Below are 22,184 nucleotides of genomic sequence, written 5' to 3'. Positions count from 1 at the left end.
CTAAATTTGTTTACAGGCGAGCTCCAAATCTAAGGGACAATTTAGCTAAAAGTACTTTAACGGTAATTAAAAGGTCGGGTGTTACTTCCAAAGGTTTTTTTTAGGTGTGGTATGTGTGCGGCTTGTAAAACCACTTATATAGAACAAAAGAACAATATTCCTGATTTTGTAGTCAAGGGTCAGAAATTTTTGATAAATACGTTTTTGAGCTGTAACACCAAAAATGTTATATACCTGTTGGAATGTAAATGTGGCCTTTTTTATGAAGGACGTACTTCGCGTCCATTAAAGGTCAGATTATCTGAACATTTACGGAATATTAAGAATGGATTCGAGAACCATTCAGTATCCGCTCATTTCAAACGCCACCACAACTGTGCAGGTAGTGGTTTACATTTTTTTTTAGCAATTGATAAAGTTGAGAACAACTGGAGAAAGAGAGATGTTTCAATATCTTTGGCAAAACGGGAAATTAAATGGATATTTGATTTGGGTACATTGACTCCAGAAGGCCTAAATCAGGATTTTGAATTGAAATGGTTCTTGACGGATGAATAGTACCATTAGTTCTGCTTAATAGTCCCATAGTATATTTAAGCGAGTGCAATCATTCAAATCCATTTATCAACCTTGAGAATGGCTTCAGGTGAGCCGAAACGCGTAGGGGAGGGAGAGTGGAACTTGATTGCATCTGTAATAGTGGATCTGCATTTTGGAGCTGACAGTCATGTCCTGCCATAAGCCGGGGTATAAGCAGTGTATCGGGCATTAGAGGCATATGGTCCACTGATCTCTGGTACGGGTTCTTATATCTGCAGTTCCTGAAAATATGGTCTGATTGACATCCAATTCATTTTATTGTTTAGATTGAGATCATTTACAATGTGCATTTATTATTGGTGCTAATTATTTCGTTTAGTATTATTTAAGCTTATTTGCTTTTCATTTTTCTATTGATTTAATTTACAATGTGCAGATAAGATCAGAAGTGAATTTTCATCTACCACTATAACAGCAACATAGATGATTGCATAATACTCAGTAGAGGGGCACAGAGATGTGTCCTGTATTGTTTTGGGACCACAGCCTCTCCATTATATATACCCAATTGTTGTTGAAAACAAGACTCTCTCTTTATATTCCGTTGTTTGCTTTGAAGTGTGTGTTGTGAGATCTGTGTAGAGATACATTATACATGGTACACATACTGGGAGTCCATATGCAGACATAACAAACGGGCATATAGAGTGTCCTCAACTGAGTATTATGCAATCATCTATGTTGCTATTATAGCAGTAGATGAAAATTGACTTCTGATCTTATCTGCACATTGGTTTGTGTTATGTGTCACAGTATATATATATATATATATATATATATGGGTCACACTATGATTTGCATTTTTATTTTTTACATGTAAACATCAAAGGAACAAAGAGGATTTTACGCATAATAAAAAGAAAAAAACATATTATTTATTCAAGAGACACTTTTAATTTTATTTGTGTTTGTGAAGATTTAATTAGTTTGTTTTGCGCGATTGTTGTACTATTAATCACTGAGGTTCCCATACTCAGTTACACACAGTAACACTATGTACTAAACCAGAGATTCCCAGTTATCACTGACTCCCCCGGAACATGAGAGACGGATGGAGAAGCTGCCCCCAATAATGACACCAGGTGTAGTTATCTCTGTATTGTTACTGTCAGTATCTCATTATAACTGGATCTTAGAGGTTCTGTATTAGGATAAACTGATGTTATTATATGAAGGTCTAATGCCATTTATACTGAAGAAGAGGAGCCGGGTGGGGGGGAGGGGGGCTGGATCACCTAAAAATAACTTAATGTATAAATATATTTCAATTATTAGCGCAGTGTGCTCATTTATATCATTGCAAATGTACTGATTTTTTTATATTGTGTGTATTTCGGTAGAGGAAATGTATTGATTAAAGTCTGTGTTGCTGAGAGCAGAAAATGCTAAGTAAGTCTTCTCATCGCAGAAGGGACAAAAGCCTGCAGTGGTCTGCAGGCCCAGCAGGAGGTCGTTACCTGTTGTCACGTCTTGTTAGAGGGACAGAAACCTGTCTGAACACTGTAGACTCAGGATATCAGGATAACAGTAATACAGGAAACTTAACACCCAGTTCTATGAAATTAAGAAATTGATGTAAATTTTGTTAAAGCTTAAATCTTGTCAACTCCATGGTTAAAGGATGTATTACATCCTAATGGTAGTTGAATGTGATTTATCAGTCTTTGCGGAGCCATCTAGGATCAGGGGGTGGTGTTACCTCCTGTCAAGCTGGTGTCTCAAAACTGTATTTAAAGAGCCCTGTGTTACACTGAAATGTATTATATCATCTGTACTTCTGGAAAGATCACTAGTACCAAAAACTGGCGGGTAACTGTCCTTATTAGGACACTTAAGATAATAAACTATAACTGCTTCAATATCCTGCTTTGACGCCTACTTACCTGCAACAATTCCTGTGACCTACAGATAAGACCAATCTAATCCATTATCCAGCTGTTCTGAGGTTTGGACTCAGCATCCAGTATCAATGCTCTGCCCGCTACCCTGCACCTCTGGCCAGTGTGATAGGCCAGGGGGGGAACCATCCACAGCAACACTGATCTGAAGGAAGAGGTCAGGGGTACAAGCCCAGGTGCCCAGTGAGGAGGGTATATTAGCAGCGAGAGTTACCCAGAAGGAAACTGTTCTAGGTGCTGGTGTAGGAGTCTAGTGGTGACAGCAGGCTCCTCCTACTGCATCAGGAGTGGGGCATTTGGGATAAAGAAAGGGAATGGTGGCAAGGCAAGTCCAGCCGGTCCCCAACACAAGAGACAAAACAATACAATATTACCTGATCTAACACCCAGAGTACAATGTCCTCACATAACTCCCTGTGTTATACTGGTAAATAGATCACTTATGATCTACATTAATGTACATTTACAGTGATATAAAAGGGACAATATGAAAGTATAAATGACTTACTGTAACATTGTGCTTCTGTAAGAAAGAGAAAAAACACATTTTACTAATAATTCCAGAGTCTTTCTATAAAATCCATATTCTAATATCTTTATTCTCCTATTGGTTATTTGCTTCTCCCAGAACAGAATTGTGACCCAATATCACCCACTGATCTGCCATTTATATCTATTGTATGATGATTAATGATCTGCACAGGTTGTCAGGTTTATGAATCACAACATGGAAGTTATTTCCTATTTCTTTATGTGCTATAAATAGAGGTTTAGCTGTATAGGACGTTCTGTGTATTTAATCTCTGTGATCTAGGTACAGGTTCTGTACAGGTAACGTATAGAGTGTATAGGTTGTATAGGTAACGTATAGAGTGTATAGGTTGTACAGGTAACGTATAGAGTGTATAGGTTGTACAGGTAACGTATAGAGTGTATTGGTTGTACAGGTAATGTATACAGTGTATAGGTTGTACAGGTAACGTATAGAGTGTATAGGTTGTACAGGTAACGTATAGAGTGTATAGGTTGTACAGGTAACGTATAGAGTGTATAGGTTGTATAGGTAACGTATAGAGTGTATAGGTTGTATAGGTAATGTATACAGTGCATAGGTTGTACAGGTAACTTATAGAGTGTATAGGTTGTACAGGTAACATACAGTGTACAGGTTGTATAGGTAACGTATACAGTGTACAGGTTGTACAGGTAACGTATAGAGTGTATAGGTTGTACAGGTAACGTATAGAGTGTATAGGTTGTACAGATAACGTATAGAGTGTATAGGTTGTACAGGTAACGTATAGAGTGTATAGGTTGTACAGATAACGTATAGAGTGTATAGGTTGTACAGATAACATATAGAGTGTATAGGTTGTACAAGTAACATATACAGTGTATAGGTTGTACAGGTAACGTATACAGTGTATAGGTTGTACAGGTAACGCATACAGTGTATAGGTTGTACAGGTAACGTATAGAGTGTACAGGTTGTACAGGTAACGTATACAGTGTACAGTTTGTACAGGTAACGTATAGAGTGTACAGGTTGTACAGGTAACGTATAGAGTGTATAGGTTGTATAGGTAACGTATACAGTGTATTGGTTGTACAAGTAACGTATAGAGTGTATTGGTTGTACAGGTAACGTATAGAGTGTATAGGTTGTACAGGTAACGTATAGAGTGTATAGGTTGTACAGGTAACGTATAGAGTATATAGGTTGTACAGGTAACGTATAGAGTGTATAGGTTGTACAGGTAACGTATAGAGTGTATAGGTTGTACAGGTAACATATAAAGTGTATAGGTTGTATAGGTAACGTATAGAGTGTATAGGTTATATAGGTAACGTATACAGTGTATAGGTTGTACAGGTAACTTATAGAGTGTATAGGTTGTACAGGTAACGTATAGAGTGTATAGGTTGTACAGGTAACGTATAGAGTGTATAGGTTGTACAGGTAACGTATAGAGTGTATAGGTTGTACAGGTAATGTATAGAGGATATAGATTGTACAGGTAACGTATAGAGTATATAGGTTGTACAGGTAACGTATAGAGTGTATAGGTTGTACGGGTAACGTATAGAGTGTATAGGTTGTACGGGTAACGTATAGAGTGTATAGGTTGTACGGGTAACGTATAGAGTGTATAGGTTGTACGGGTAACGTATAGAGTGTATAGGTTGTACGGGTAACGTATAGAGTGTATAGGTTGTAGGGGTAACGTATAGAGTGTATAGGTTGTACGGGTAACGTATAGAGTGTATAGGTTGTACAGGTAACGTATAGAGTGTATAGGTTGTACAGGTAACGTATAGAGTGTATAGGTTGTACAGGTAATGTATACAGTGTATAGGTTGTACAGGTAACATATAGAGTGTATAGGTTGTACTGGTAACGTACAGAGTGTATAGGTTGTACAGGTAACGTATAGAGTGTATAGGTTGTACAGGTAATGTATACAGTGTATAGGTTGTACAGGTAACATATAGAGTGTATAGGTTGTGGTTGTTGTACAATGTGGCTTCCTTACTAGTCATTTTACTAAATAACATACAAAGGGCATTGTAGGGGTTAGTGGGTATAACCAGAAGCACTGGGGTAAATATACAAGAGACAGCGTCTCTCTAGACACCTCCAATGATCCTGGTCCCAGATCTATAGCCTGAAATTCAGGTACACTGTGATATGGTCTCACTTCATTACAATGTCCTAGAAACAAGATAAGAGTCTGGGTGAAAACTCAGAGCTTATTTATACTCAATCTAGATTGTTTCATGTTTCCATACCGGACAGATATTTATTGGTGGATAATTGATGCTTATCTGTATGAAGCGTTAAATGTAAAAATATATCAACATTCAATTCTTATTATGTTTACACTTTTTTCATAATAATTTACAGATTATATTTTTTTTGTTCACAAACTAAAAATATGTTACAGCTTTTCCAACCTATTTACTTGCATGTTGGAATAACAAGTGTGTTAATAAGATAGTCCTGGCTTTTACATTCTCCTCCCGTCACTGCTGATGTAACAGGACCCGGCAGGATAACAGGATAACTGTAGTTGTTGTACTTTGCTCTCTGCAAAACGTTTCACCTAAGCAGCAGCCATATGTGCACAGGTGATGACCATTGTCACTTCATCAAATTCCAATCCAAACTGCTCAGGAGTGAATGGAGAGGATGGAAAATCAATTGAAAATGCAGTTTGGACAAATCAGTGAACAACCAGATATGTGGAAGATTTGGCCACAATGTGTGAGATCAGATCTGTCAAATATGTGGTAATTTAACAATCAGGCCAAATAGTAACACATAGTATTATTAACACCACAAATCACATAGAACATAGTAATACACATGATGATCGCTGCTGTACATCTTGGAACAGAACATACACTATGAAAACCAAAGGTAGAGTATTTACACACAGAGACAGTCGGAAAATAAGTGAGTAGGGATTTGTGTATAAAACAGGGACTGTCACATCAAAAGTGGGACAGTTGGTGAGTCTGTGTCTATCACTTTTGTTCCAACATTTACAGGTTAAACTTTGTATTTCAAGGTCACAAACATCCCATCTGAAGGTCGTATTTGGTGAATCAGTGCAGATAGTTTCTCCATGTGATGCCGCAAGTACATAGCAACATGTATACATTTATATTAAGGAAAAGAACACTGATATTAATAAATATGTGATATTCATACCTGTATAATGTGTAAGTTTGTGATATTAATACATGTATAATGTGTGAGTGTGTGATATTAATACATGTATAATGTGTGAGTGTGTGATATTAATACATGTATAATGTGTGAGTGTGTGATATTCATACATGTATAATGTGTGAGTGTGTGATATTAATATATGTATAATGTGTAAGTGTATGATATTAATACATGTATAATGTGTGAGTGTGTGATATTAATACATGCAGAGTGTGTGAGTTTGTGATATTAATACATGTATAATGTGTAAGTGTGTAATATTAATATATGTATAATGTGTAAGTGTATGATATTAATATATGTATAATGTGTGAGTGTGTGATATTAATATATGTATAATATGTGAATGTGTGACAATAATACATGTATAATATGTGAATGTTTGATATTAATACATGTATAATGTGTGAGTGTGTGATATTAATATATGTATAATGTGTGAGTGTGTGATATTCATACATGTATAATGTGTGAGTTTGTGATATTAATACATGTATATTGTGTGAGTGTGTGATATTAATATATGTATATTGTGTGAGTGTGTGATATTAATATATGTATAATGTGTGAGTGTGTGATATTAATACATATATAATGTGTAAGTGTGTGATATTAATACATGTATAATGTGTGAGTGTGTGATGTTATTACATGTATAATGTGTGAGTGTGTGATATTAATACATGTATATTGTGTGAGTGTGTGATATTAATACATGCAGAGTGTGTGAGTTTGTGATATTAATACATGTATAATGTGTAAGTGTGTGATATTAATATATGTATAATGTGTGAGTTTGTGATATTAATACATGTATAATGTGTGAGTGTGTGATATTAATACATGTATATTGTGTGAGTGTGTGATATTAATATATGTATAATGTGTGAGTGTGTGATATTAATACATGTATATTGTGTGAGTGTGTGATATTAATATATGTATAATGTGGGAGTGAATGATATTAATACATGTATAATATGTGAATGTTTGATATTAATACATGTATAATGTGTTAGTGTGTGATATTAATACATGTATATTGTGTGAGTGTGTGATATTAATATATGTATAATGTGTGAATGTGTGATATTAATACATGTATAATGTGTGATATTAATACATGTATAATGTGTGAGTGTGTGATATTAATACATGTATAATGTGTGAGTGTGTGATATTAGTGCATGCAGAGTGTGTGAGTGTGTGATTCTATTATTAGTACTATGTTATTTAAGTCTGCATATTGATATTTTTCATTGTATTTTTAGAATAAATAATGATTATTGCTCAAGCAAGACATTTTATATAGAGATGTTTACTGACCCCCGTGTTCTGGTTTTGATTTTTGTTCTGGATTAACTTTGTGTTTTGGTTTTTTTTTGGATCCCAATTTTTTTTAAAATCCCTATTGTTTTGCTAAAATCACATATTTTTGTTTTTTTTCCCCCTACATTATTATTAACCTCAATAACACTAATTCCAAGTCATTTGCAGTCAATTTTGACCACATCACAGGTCACAATATTATTTTCATACACTTTCAAACAAAGACTGCAGCGACCTGGCTGGATGGTAAGCGACAGAGCAATGACTAAAACACATGGCAGTTCCTGGCAGATCTAGGACACATTGGTACACAGCAGTGGCAGTAAAGGAAGTGGTACAATTAGCAATGGAGCTCTCCTGAATGTCCCTGGAGACTTTGAAGAACACTACTACCCCTCCTCTTTCTATTCTACCTATGGCGCTGCCCAACTGCACTAGAGACTGCCAAGAACTGCGCTACCCCTTCTTTGTCCCTCTGTGAAATGGCGCTGGATCGCCGTGGATGGTGGTACTTATAGAATCCAACACTTGTGAAATCCGACAACGTAATAATGACATTTTGCCTAGATTTAAATTCCGAGGGCGCGCGAAAGTCCTGAGCCGGCACAGCTCGATACTCAGATCTGCTAAGTTCCGGTGTCCTCGGTTCTCGGGGAACCAAGCCTGAGCATCTCTAATTTTATATAGAATTTATTTTATTTGAATTAGTGATATGTTTGTCATTTAATTATGTCATAGTTAATAAGGTATTATCTCCAAGTGTGAAAACAAATCACATGTACAACCCTTAGGGGTATATTTACTAAACTTCGGGTCTGAAAAAGTGGAGATTTTGCCTATAGTGTCGAAGTCGTATAATTGGATGAACAAAAGTATATTGGTTAATATTGTTTTACCGTGCAATTGCGATCAGTACGCACGTAACACGTGGCACGGCGCGATCATGCAGTAAGATACGCACCCACACACTCACACTCTCCTATTTAGTTATTTATATATTTCATATTACAATGGTTCCATTCCCCAGTAATTTATGAGCAGATGGTATTTAGTTTATAGTTATATATATATATTAAGGTTATATGTACACTTTAGTGATATTTAAGGTTCAGGTTACAGGAAACATGTCATGTTTAGCATCATTTTAATCCCCTATTCATCAGCAGTTGTACGGTTCATTCACCAAAGAGATCGCACATTGCATACTCTAGTTAGCGATGTTAGGGAATAAATGTTTAAAATGTTACTGACTATGTATTGTGAATAGGCTAGCTTAAACTGGTTTCTGGGTGGGAGAATCATCTGGAATGTTGACCCTCACCAATGGAGGGGGTTATTTGAACAAGCCTATGACCTGTTTACATTGGACCCTCCTGAAGCCTGGACCTATAGAAGCAAGCCACGTCGTCTGTATTGTTTTCTTTGTAACACTGAGTGTATATAATACTGTTTTGCTGGTACTGGTTTCAGTCATTCTGTGACCACAGTCTTCTGGGTTGAAAAACTGTAAGCTGGTACCAGCGGAGCGCAGCTTAGTGCAGATAAGGGCGTGGCGGTATGTATGTTTTTATATATTTGGTATCGGCTGTACTGTATTATAATTATGTATTGAATGTCTAAAACTTTTGCATCTGCTAAATAAATCATTTTGTGCTTTGGAAACACAAATCGCTTAGACAATGCTTATTGGAAAACGATAGAATTACTTTAATAATAGCAACCAATCCGATTCTGGCTATCATTTATTTAGTACATTCTACAAAATGACAGCTAGAATCTGATTGGTTGCTATAGGCAACATCTCCACTTTTACAAACCCACGGTTTAGTAAATATACCCCTTAGACTCTCTGTTGTACTAAGTAAATATCAGTGTTGAGCAGACTGAGATCCAGCAGTGATCCCAGAGGGATTCTTACACTCACCTCACTTAAGAGGAAAACTAAAGGCATCATGAATGGGAAACGCTGGATCTCTGTTCAGACTGATGTGAATGATACATATTCCCTGTACAGCACTGTGTACTATGACTGACTCTATATAAATAAACAATAATAGCTATCATATAAATGCTATCCTTTAATTATATGGGTAATGGACATTAATAATCACTTCTGAAGAAAATGCTGTTTCTGCAGTGAAATGCGTGGTAGTTACTCCCTGTGATTGTAGACAGATACACTGACCGACATTAATACCGAGGTCATGGACAACCTTTTAGGAAACACATGTTATAGCAGGAAACAATGTAGCCCTACAAACATTGCTTTAAGATTCCTTATTACCTTGAAATTTCAGATGTATTCCTAGCCCAGGAATCACTGATTCTCCTGATTGGTTCTTGTTACACTGTGAGAACAAAAGAGAACATATATTACATTATTACCAGGCTAATTATTAACATAGCACAGTGACAGAGACTACACTGTACAAATAAACACTTGTGGGATTGGTAAATAACTCATAAAGTTTATATAAATAATAACTGGAAGGATAAACCTACATATGACCATCACATCGCACTGAAAGATTAAAGCCTTTATGATGATCCAGATAGCAGAGAGAAAAATCCATATTAATCTAAATACTGAATGAATTAGGAGTATTTCAAAGGTAAACAAATTGGTCCCTGTGAATGTTGTCAGCTTTGTATAACCATTACATGCATTATTGATCTCATAGAGAGTAATTTGATTTGATTTTAACAAGCAATAAATGTAAATATTGAACCACTCGCTATGGGTTCTGCACTTTGCTAGTTATAATCACCTCCTGCAAATTGCTATCAGTGGATATAAAGAAAAATGACTGGTGAATATCTGAATCTATCTACATTGGTGGTGTACGTATCTCAGTACAGCTGGAGTAAGAACCTGGAGCTTTCTGATTACCGGAATAGTCTTAGTAGGATGTAAGTGTTGGTAATTATATGTTTACACAACACATCTGGAATCCACCGCATGGAAAACGTGGACAACAGTCACATTCAGACCACTGTGACACTGAGGATTTGTGATGAAACATCCACAGTTATTACCAGATTATAAAGACACAATAAGGTGGCCCAGAGTTACTGTATATATAGATATATAGATTATATATGTTCCCTCTGCCTTTATCTCTTAGTGTCTCCCTTGTATTCCTGACATGAGATAGACAATTACTAATTGTTCATCATGTTACACTCACTCAGTCACTCTTTAGATACAATAACCCCTCTCACTTACCCCAACACATCCGTCACTTATATTACAGAGACGCACGTCACAGAATATATACACTGCATCGTATCCTCGGAATAAGGATGAACTGATTTGGATTCTGGCCTCTGAACTCTGCCCATTTTGCAACACAGAGGTTGGAACATCACCAGAAACTCCACAACTGTTCATAGAAAACAAATAAAATGATTCATGATCAGATTCTCATCATCATCATTGTTTATTTGTAAGGTGCAAAAATTCTGCAGCTCCGGTTACAGTCAAGTTACAGTAATACTAACTAAGCATAATAGCAAAACATGTGAGAGCAAAACCAAGCACATATCATACAACAAGTACATATATACATGTAGCACATGTACATGTGCAATTTCCGTATGTACAAGTTAAACATAACATCAAAACACTCTCTGAAATATAAATAATTAAACAGAAAACAAACAGGTACATAGAGGGTACAGACATGAGACATAGGGTTAAAATGCCTTGCTCATAAGAGCTTAAAGTCTAGAGGTATGGGGAAAACAGAGACAACAGGATCAAATGAGACATGAATGGGCATGGAGGGAACAAATAGAGTAGTCTAACTGGGGGTAGGGTAGGTAACAGTGAAGTAGAGACAGGCCCGGCACTCCCATTAGACAAGGTTAGGCAATTGCCTAGGGCGCCGGGCTCTGCAGGGCGCCTCGAAATTAAAAAAAAAATGACTATGGTCATTTAAAACGGAAATCCACGGGGAGGAGGGGAGGGAAGGAATCTGACAGTGACAGGCCGTGGTGATGTCATCATCACGGCCCGACAGTGTCTGTGAGTGGAGGGGAGAAGACAGAGCAGAGAGGAGCAGCTTCATGCAGGTAAGTTAAAGAAAGACATGGGGAGGGGTGGGGAGGGAAGCGCAGCGCCAATTTTGAAAGGAGGGGGTGCCGATTTTTAAAGGGGGGGCGCCGATTTTCACACTGTGCCTAGGGCGCCAAGGACCCTAGCACCGGCGCTGAGTAGAGATGAGGTCGGTTTTGAGAGAGTCGTTGAACGAATGACAGATAGGTGACAGTTTGGTCAGACAAGACAGGAAATCCAAATATTTACTATGGATACATATCTATACCATGATGACACCTGTCACTATACCATCATTAGACATTTTATGTGGGGCGCACAATACCCGCAAAACCCATGAACTGCAATTATTCACCTATATATAGAAGTATCTCTTTGATAAACAAGCTTCATTGTTTTCAGCTGAGCCCCTGGTAATCAAATGAAATCACTGATGCCTAATTGCAACCATCCGGACTATATATATACTGGGAGGAAGACCAGCACTGACACACCAATCCCTGAGGAAGCTCACCGGCATTCTAGCCATGAGCGAAACGCGTTGGTTACATATCGACATATATCTTCAATCCAAAGATTTTTTACCTAGCATGCTAGATTTCCATTTTATTTAACACCACTGACCAGGCATTGGTTGGGCGCGAAGTAAACAAGAGAGCGTGCATACGCTGCACACGCCACCTCCACTGTATACACAGGCTGCGTGCCTGCGATTCTCACAATCCACAACCGAGGGACAAGAGACGCTGCCGCATCCCAGGAGGAATCCTCGCTCCGTGAACAACCTTCACTGCCGAACGTCACTATGTAAGTCTTCCTGGACCATTTGTTTGACTTTTTTGGACATCTATACTGGTCCGTTGGACAACACTTCTGATTTATCCACGCTACATCTATACGGGCTTATAGCACACATAGCGGGCTTATTGCTGAGCCAGGACTGAGACATTTTTCTTGTAATCAGCTTTATTTCCGTGCTGTTTTTGTTTTGTTTTGTGTTTTTGCTTTTTGTTTTTTGAGCTCTTGTACTTTGATTTTTTTGTGCTTTCTATGTGCCATTTATAACACACATTTTGGTGCAATTGCACGCACAATATTTTCCGGCTGGAATGTGTTTCATGTAAACCATGTTACAATAAATACCTATTTTATCTCACTTCACTTATCCATCCTGCCATATATTCCATACTGATTAGCGCCCAGAACCTGATATTTATTCTAAAGGATATAAAGAGTTGAGCTGCAGTAGAGGAAGTCTAGTCCCGCTGCTTCATTCAAGATGAATTGTAGGGGGTAATGCCAGGTTAGGGGAAGGCCAGCTAAGTAGAGGTTTCAATAGTCAATGCGGTAGAAGGGACCAGAATATGTTCTGAATGAGTAAAGGACGTATTCTGCCAATATTACAAGGGGGAGACAACAAGACTACGGGAAGAACTGAATTTGAGCAGTGAAGCTGGGTGTGAAGTCATTGACAATGCCAAGACACTGGGCATGGGGAACATGGGAGAGGATGATGTTGCCGACAGTTAGGGAGACGAGAGGAGGGGTAGTGACACTAGTAAGAGGAAAGATGAAAAGCTCTGCTTTGGAAATGTTAAACTTGAATGAAAAGGACAGAGCCCTGAGTGACACCAACAGATAAAGGGAGGGGAGGGCAGCATGCATCAGATGTAGAGACACTGAAGGTGTCATAATAATGGTATGAAGCAAAGCAGGGAGAGAAATGTGTAAAGGAGCAGAGTGTGATCAACAGTGTTGAATGCGGCAGCAGTGGTCAAGGAGTATGGTCATGGAGAAGTGGACCTTTTAGTAGATCATTGGTCACGTTGATGTGAAGTGGACTGAAACTTCTGGTCTGAGAAGAGAGTTGGTGGAGAGAAAGTGGGTCAGGAAGTTGTAGACAAGATGTTCTATCATAATATATACAATTTCCTGTTAGGGAAACAAGCTTGGTATCAGTGTGGTCTCATTATGACGTGGGCCTGGAGTTTGTCTTCTCAATTTGTCTATAAAAAATCGTATTTTCACAAGCACATAAATGAAGTTTTATTTTATTGAGGAGCAACTTTCAAAATGTGCAGTATAACCTCATCTCCATTGGTTGATGCCCATCAGTCTGTGTAACATTGTCAAGACCAGAGAATTGCACAAGACATGTTGACTTACCCTCCACTTACAAGCTGCACAGGATTGGGGTCATTACGGTCACTGGTGGGAGAGGCAAAACACCTCTCTGCCCTTAAAGCAAATACATTTCCTTCTGCGTCTGGAGAATACAACGCGAGATAGACATATGATCCAGCAACCACTTTGTCATCTGGTGTTATTGGAGTAGTGTATGTAATATCCTTATACGCAGCCATGGTGACGGTATAATAGTTGTGTCCATCATATGGCGGAGTTTGTATAAATATCGTACTGTAAAAATAAAAACATTTACAATTTATATTTACAAAATCACTGTCTTTCAGATATCTCAGTATTTTTCCAGGTTCCCATAGTATCACACAGTCCTCTATATGATTGTATAGCTCCAGCCTGTGAGACAATAGAGCAACATGACAGGTGTATGATTGTAGCTGTTACATGTTCCTATGAAAAATACATGAAGTCAAAATAAAAGCAAAAGTAATCCGGTAGAGGTTTCAGTAAGAAATTATTATCAGAAGCAGAGACCCTTAGTCTATTAATAATGACCTCAGATATTCTGCACCTTATCAGCCAGATCCATTGTTACATTTTTTGGTTATTCTAGGAATAATTATAACTATATTTCTTAGTCTGTCCACAGGATTATTATTAGAATAAATAGAATTTTATTCACCACAAAGCTGAAGAAATTATAGACAAATGACACTGTGATGATGGTTTGGTGACAGTCCTGCATTTAGTGACACGTAGAAGGACTGATGGTGTTGGATGAGGGGTAATAGGACAAAGTACAGACATTATACTGGGATATAAATGCATAAGGCTGGATGTATATTATATCTTCATATATTACTAATAACATAAAGGAAACTATCAGTTCTTCCCAACCACTATTGCACAGGCTGAGCGTGTCACAGTCTGTGGTTCCTAATGCAAAAGATTCAGGGATATCCAGGGCCGGACTGGCCATCTGGCACTTCTGGCAAATGCCAGAAGGGCCGATGGCTATATGGGCCGGCCCGACTCCCCCTGTCTTCTTGGTGGCTGGAGGAACCAGCCACCTCTGCTGCGCGCTCCCCAGCTCCCTCCCCCGTTATGCTGTGCAGCCAGTTACACTGGTGAGTTTCCTGTCTTTTTTAATTTTTTATTTTTTTTTACTGAAGACGGGGGGGGGGGGGGGGGGTGCCGCGATTTTCGGGGGGGGGGGGGGGGGGTGCCGCGATTTTCGGGGGGGGGTGCCCGCGATTTTCAGGGGGGGGGGGTCGCGGGGGGTGCCGCGATTTTCGGGGGGGGGTGCCGCGATTTTCGGGCGGGGGTGCCCGCGATTTTCAGGGGGGGGGGGTCGCGGGGGTGCCGCGATTTTCGGGGGGGGGTGCCCGCGATTTTCAGGGGGGGGGGGTCGCGGGGGTGCCGCGATTTTCGGGGGGGGGGTGCCGCGATTTTCGGGCGGGGGTGCCCGCGATTTTCAGGGGGGGGGGGTCGCAGGGGTGCCCGCGATTTTCAGGTGGTGAGAGCCAGGGAGTGCTGGGAAAGGGGGTGAGAGCCGAAGGGGGTGAGAGAGCGGAAGGGGGTGCTGGGAAAGGGGGTGCTGGGAGAGGGGGTGTGAGAGCCGAAGGGGGTGAGAGAGTGGAAGGGGGTGCTGGGAAAGGGGGTGAGAGAGCTGAAGGGGGTGCTGGGAGAGGGGGTGAGAGAGCGGAAGGGGGTGCTGGGAAAGGGGGTGAGAGCCAGGGGGTACTGGGAGAGGGGGTGAGAGAGCCGAAGGGGGTGCTGGGAAAGGGGGTGAGAGCCAGGGGGTGCTGGGAGAGGGGGTGAGAGAGCCCAAGGGGGTGCTGGGAAAGGGGGTGAGAGAGCTGAAGGGGGTGCTGGGAGAGGGGGTGAGAGAGCGGAAGGGGGTGCTGGGAAAGGGGGTGAGAGCCAGGGGGTGCTGGGAGAGGGGGTGAGAGAGCCGAAGGGGGTGCTGGGAAAGGAGGTGAGAGAGCCGAAGGGGGTGAGAGAGCCAGGGTGGTAGGGGGTGCAGGAAGAGGAGTGAGAGAGCCGGGGGGTAGAGGGTGCAGGAAGACGTGTGAGAGAGCCAGGGGAGTAGGTGGTACAGGAAGATGTGTGAGAGCCAGCGGAGAAGGTGGTGCAGGGGGTTAAGTGAGAGGGACAAAGGAGAAGATGGTGCAGGGGCATAGGTAAAAGAAAGTGTAAAGGGAGAGACATCTTAAGAATGGGAATGTCAGGGATGCAGCCATCATAAAACACAAGTAGTAATGAAGAATGGAAATGCACAGAGGGGACAAGTGTTAAAAAAAATAAAAAATCAAGCCTTCATACTCCATTCACTTATATTTTCTATACCCCCACTCCTAAATTTCTGCTTCGACCACTGCCCTCTATTCCTGCTCCCGACTGCCTGTGTGAGCTGACAGCTGCTGATCCCTCCTCGCCCAGCGCGCCCACTAGGAGAACAGAACACAGGATGCCATAATCGGGTAAGTTCATATATTTTCTCGTGTGCAATATGTTTTTAACCATCCTTTCTTGAACTGGGGACACTACAGCGTATCCAATAATGTTTAACACTATGTATTGCTCATTATTGCGCTGTAATGTTTTTTGCATATTTATCTGTACAGAGATTTTTAATTAAGAGGAAAAAACATTGCTTGTCATAAATTTTATCTGTAATTGTGTCAATATATCTATTTTTGTTTGCATTGTAAATGATGTATTAAGCTGCTCTTGGGACTCACACTCAGTATCTGATATGCTGTAGCAATTTTTATTTGTGAATGCGTTTTTATCTGAGCTTTACTAATGATTTGGGGGCACTACTATGCCATAATATGATTTGTGGGCACTTCTGCATGACCAAATATGAATTGAGGGTAATACTATGTGGCATAATATGACCTTGGGGCACTACAATGTGGCATAATATGAACTGGGCACACTACGGTGTGGCATCATATGAACCTCTGCCAAAGGCAAGTCTTTCATTGTTGAATATGATGGGAGCCCAAAGAAGTTGCTGTATCGGGGCCCAAAATTCCTCTTGTCAGCCCTGCCTGTGAGTCAAGGGGGTAGACGCCTCCAGGTAAATAATCTAAATGTTTCCTATCTAATCAAACTGATGGATCACATCCAATTATTTCTCACCCACCTCCTCTATCCCCCTTAATTTATATACTGTGTTATTTAAAATGAATAGAAAAGACGCATATCCAATTACTGTAGTAAAACAAAAATATTTTTCTCTGACATTTTGCTGTAGATGGAAATACTTTAAATGAGGCCGTGTGGATTCAACTGATCATTCAATAGTTATGTTTTTTTAGATATATGTTAGTTTTATTTCATGTGGAATGATTCATGAAAATTCTGCCATTACTATTTAATTGAGGGAAAAGGGTACCTGTTACCTATATGTGTGTGTAAGTACTCTGTTCGTTGTTGCTATTTTGTGGGAGATTTGAAAAAAGCAAAACATTGTTTCCTACAGTGGCGCCTGTATAATTGGTGGTATTGCTGTAGTATGGGGTGGCGTGCTGGTGGCAGTGTTGTAGTGTGTTTGGTGCTTAGTATTGCTAATAAGTAGGAGAGGGTATTGCTATAATGTGGGGGTGATGCCGGTTGCTGTAATGTGGGGAGTGATGCTGGATGATGTAATGTGGGAGGTGATGCTGGATGATGTAATGTGGGGGTGATGCCGGTTGATGTAATGTGGGGGGTGATGCCGGTTGATGTAATGTGGGGAGTGATGCTGGATGATGTAATGTGGGAGGTGATGCTGGATGATGTAATGTGGGGGTGATGCTGGATGATGTAATGTGGGGGTGATGCTGGATGATGTAATGTGGGGGTGATGCTGGATGATGTAATGTGGGGGGTGATGCTGGATGATGTAATGTGGGAGGTGATGCTGGATGATGTAATGTGGGGGGTGATGCTGGATGATGTAATGTGGGGGCGCTGGATGATGTAATGTGGGGGTGATGCTGGATGATGTAATGTGGGGGGTGATGCTGAATGATGTAATGTGGGGGTGATGCTGGATGATGTAATGTGGGGGGTGATGCTGGATGATGTAATGTGGGGGTGATGCTGGATGATGTAATGTGGGGGTGATGCTGGATGATGTAATGTGGAGGTGATGCTGGATGATGTAATGTGGGGGGTGATGCTGGATGATGTAATGTGGAGGTGATGCTGGATGATGTAATGTGGAGGTGATGCCGGTTGCTGTAATGTGGGGGGTGATGCTGGATGATGTAATGTGGGGGTGATGCTGGATGATGTAATGTGGGAGGTGATGCTGGATGATGTAATGTGGGAGGTGATGCTGGATGATGTAATGTGGGGGTGATGCTGGATGATGTAATGTGGGGGGTGATGCCAGCTGCTGTAATGTGGGGGAAATGCTGGACGCTGTAATGTGGGGGTGATGCCGGTTGCTGTAATGTGGGGGTGATGCCGGTTGCTGTAATGTGGGGGGTCATGCTGGACGCTGTAATGTCGAGGGTGATCCTGGACGCTGTAATGTGGGGGGTGATGCTGATTGCTGTAATGTGGGGGGTGATGCCGGTTGCTGTAATGTGGGGGGTGATGCCGGTTGCTGTAATGTGTGGGGTGATGCCGGTTGCTGTAATGTGGGGGTGATTGATGTAGTATGAGTGTGTGGGGGGTTATTTACTGCTGTAATTTGGGTCATAATAATGTATTGTCATGGTGTTTATTGATGTAATTGGGGTGCTAATAATGTAATGTTGAGGGTCATTAGGAGAAATAAATACCCCCCCCCCCCCACACACACACTCATACTACATCATGTTGTACTGCGCCAGCATCAGTGTGGAACAATATAGTGCATGGAGCCCACAACACGTGGACCTGTGTGCTTTAAATGCCAGGGCTGATTTTTAGTCCCAGTCCGGCCCTGGTAGTAACCATCTAAAAACTATAGAGATATCATGTCTGACCAATGGGAAACCCCCCGTCAGTGGGAACCTGTTGACTTTGACCTGAGTCGCTAATTGTAGATTAGAGCTCATTGACCCCTATGAGGAGTCACAGGACCACTCCGGGCAGTACGGGGAGAATACTCATTGATACACAGATGTAAGATAATAGTGAGAACTTCCCCTTAGACAGATGTACTCTCCACCTGAGATTATTATTATTATTGTCACTACTTAGCCCCCCTAGTGCATTCCTTTATATGTGATTTATATATTGATGCTAGAACCCCACAATATTTAGTTGTTATTATTTTGCACTGGAGGTTACTATTTTTGGGTTTTCACTATTAATTGCTCCAACTGCTTCGTGCTCTCTGACCAAAGTATTTGTGTTATGAAATAATGTAGTATTATATTGTTTAAGGTCTGGTGCTCTTTGGGTGTTGGTGGATATTTGTAACATCACAGAGTCTGTGCCCTGATCCCTTGGACCTTGTCTTGGATATATTATGGTTATTTCATCTCTAGCTGGTCTCATGGCTCACGTCAGTGTCTGCACATCCAGGAACTGGAGATCTGTAGCTTCATGTAATCATACAATACTTGTGCACATTGGGTCTCACTAGTCTACAATTAAAGTGGGATATATATATATTGAACATCAGTCTTTCAACAATTCATGAAATGAAGTAAATCAACTGCAGCGCTCCCAGACACTCACATATAAAGTATCTGAGTACAGCATGACTAGAGGTAGGTGGTAATCAATATATATGTAGAAAAAAATAACAAATAAGAAAAGTGTCTGGTAATGGCAGAATGACATCAGAAGCCACCCATACATGGCTCTTACTGAAATCTATTAGTTGTATTATAATATTCTCATTAATAGAATATAACAATAAAAACATTTTCCTTTAAAATAACTTATAATACATAAATATCACATATCCAGCATGTTTCAGAACAAGCATTAACATGTTCAAGTCATATCCAGAAATTCTCGAACAGATTTTACCGCTGTGTAGTCAGTATTGTCCTTACAGACTTCTCCAGCCCCAGAGTACATACTGTATATATATCACAGGAAGAGACACCTAACAGTATGTCAGTGGTGACAGACGTTGGGAACTAAAAGTCCCAATAAGTTTCTTGTTTCTGAAATCCCACAACAAGGAGAAATCCCACAGAGCAGAGATAATCTGCACGTTGTGTGGTTAGTGGTCTCCGCAGCAATAAGAGCTCACTCTGAGTCACCTCAGATGTTATTCCGCCATTATCAGATGGTTTTAGTATTTATTATTATTCCTACATATGTTTTCATTGATTTGATCAATCACTATGTTGGTTGTTCTTTAGATGCCTTCACGGTCGTTAGGTCTATACAAGTCAAATGTAAGATTTACTGATACACTCTAGCGCCTGTTTTACAGTCGTGTTTCTGATTGTCTATCACATATGTACATCATAGTCCTGTGTTACATCATGATTTATGCTGTATGAGGAATAAATTACCCAATAATATATCTGTATGATCTCACCTCATGTCATTATTAGGATAATAACTTAGACCGTTTAGACTGCCCTGTGTGGTCAGGTTGTAGGCGCAGGTAAAGTTGTAGGTGAAAGGATTCTGGGTAATTAGAGATCCAGCAATTGGATCAATGTGAAGAGTGTTGGTAAAAGAGATCATTGATGAATTATCCTGCATAAAGGAATAGAAAGAAGACATGTAAAATAAAGCGGTATAATAACACAACTATAACTATGATTTATTTGTTATATATTTCCACCTGGTAGATATGAAGCTTATAGTCACAGTATAGAGGAAGAGAAGGTATCCACACAGTAATCAGGTGGGAGCACAGTACCGGGATCTGTGATCCTCAGATTGTAGTTAGATACATCCGGTGGGAGAGTGACTTGTCCAGAGCTATGTGAGCTCCATTCACCATGATGAGGAATCTCTCAGGGTTATATAATACGCTTTGTGCACTAAAATGTGTCTTTTAGAACAGTGGTAAGTAGTCCTGTATGATGTGTTCAGCACTGTGTACTGTAGGGAGGAAGGAGATTAATGAATGGATGTATGGAGAACAGAATGGGCCCAATTTATCAAAGAGTGTAGAGTGGAGATAGTGATTTTATCACTTTGCTCTACGTGGGGGACTTTACTTATCAAGCGAGAGAAGGACAGAAAAACATAATTTATTATACTTTTATCCTATCCGAATGTGTGTAAAATGAAGAAGGCTAATACAACACCCCCATCTGGATCCTTTATTTGTATGTATAAAAGCGTTTTCCAGTTGTATGTGAGTGCTGGACCCTGTATATATTCTCAGTAGAGCAGGTCAGGGGGCTTCTAGAGTGATAAGAATCTTCCCTGATACTTTCACTGTAGATTCATTCAGCTGCCCAGTGATAAAATATTCATTAATTATTTACAAGTAACTGTAACATTAGTAACTAGGCCCCTATATGACTAAAATACAAATCTCTACAGGAAATTTCTGCAGCCGTAGTCAGTAAAAGTCATTTTGACTTAAGGCAGTAGCCCTAAAACTTAAAGAAGTCTAAGCTGGCGGCTCTCTTAGCTGGGAAATTGTGGGAGGACGTAAGGCTAAAGTAGCTTTATAAACACCCCAATAATTTACTCCCATCAGACAGCTCAGGTACATATTTGTTTAGTGCAAAACATTTTCCCCTCTCCGCGTAGAGTGATAGCATCACTACTCATTAATGTTACACCATTATTGTCTATTGTTTATTCACATTCATTATTAATGAGTGATACAGATCTGATTGTGGCTGATTAGTGAGTAGGGTGAGTGATATGTTGTATTAAAGACTTCTCCAGCTCTAGTAATTACCAGAATTGGCAATTTTGGGCTGATTTACTGTCGGTTATACACCTGTATTTCTACATTAGATGCAGATTTCTGCTCTATATATGCACACAGTAAAACATATACATTTTAGTATGAAGATTTTTGTATATCTCTGACTTGGGCCTGGGGAGGAGGTACAGGAAAGGAAATGGTAGCGTAGGCTAATTAGCTCAATTTGTTAAAATAAACAGCGACCATCTATTCAAATCACTTTATTGTCATTTCTATCAGGTCTGCTGCAGGAAAGACATTTCCAATTAAATTTTTAAAGAATTGCCAATGTATGTGGAGGTGTTGTATTCATCTTTGTTATATAAGGTAATTGCAAGTTTCGCTTTATTAATAAGACATTATTCTCTCTTGTGCTTCTGACTGCATTACCCTTTCTGTAGACAACATAACAATGTATTGAAACATGTTTGATTACATTATCAGGTGGTGTAAAATGTCACTTCTGCAGGGAGAACTAACACATCCGCCTAATGCTTGTGTTCTCCATGTCCAAAAAGGAAAGAAAATCTTGACAATTGCACCAGTTTTATTCTTTGTTAATTCAACTCTCTCTTCTCTACTTCTTCTTTA

The 22,184-nt window shown here is 39.9% G+C and overlaps 1 protein-coding gene across 1 annotated transcript in view; it reads right to left on the bottom strand.

Moving 5' to 3' along the window:
• The window catches only part of LOC142142546 (uncharacterized), a 144,595-nt gene continuing 122,411 nt past the window's right edge, over positions 1–22,184 (bottom strand). Inside the window, exons 18-23 of the mRNA XM_075200424.1 lie at positions 20,253–20,416; positions 13,787–14,038; positions 10,790–10,946; positions 9,848–9,911; positions 3,007–3,021; positions 1–29 (exon numbers count right to left, since the gene is read on the bottom strand). Of these exons, the coding sequence (XP_075056525.1) occupies positions 1–29; positions 3,007–3,021; positions 9,848–9,911; positions 10,790–10,946; positions 13,787–14,038; positions 20,253–20,416 (681 nt within the window). The remainder of the gene's footprint in view (positions 30–3,006; positions 3,022–9,847; positions 9,912–10,789; positions 10,947–13,786; positions 14,039–20,252; positions 20,417–22,184) is intronic.

Source organism: Mixophyes fleayi, chromosome 3 (genome assembly GCF_038048845.1).
Source record: "Mixophyes fleayi isolate aMixFle1 chromosome 3, aMixFle1.hap1, whole genome shotgun sequence".
NCBI classification, from domain to species: domain Eukaryota; kingdom Metazoa; phylum Chordata; class Amphibia; order Anura; family Limnodynastidae; genus Mixophyes; species Mixophyes fleayi.
This window is presented reverse-complemented; position numbering and strand designations above follow the sequence as displayed.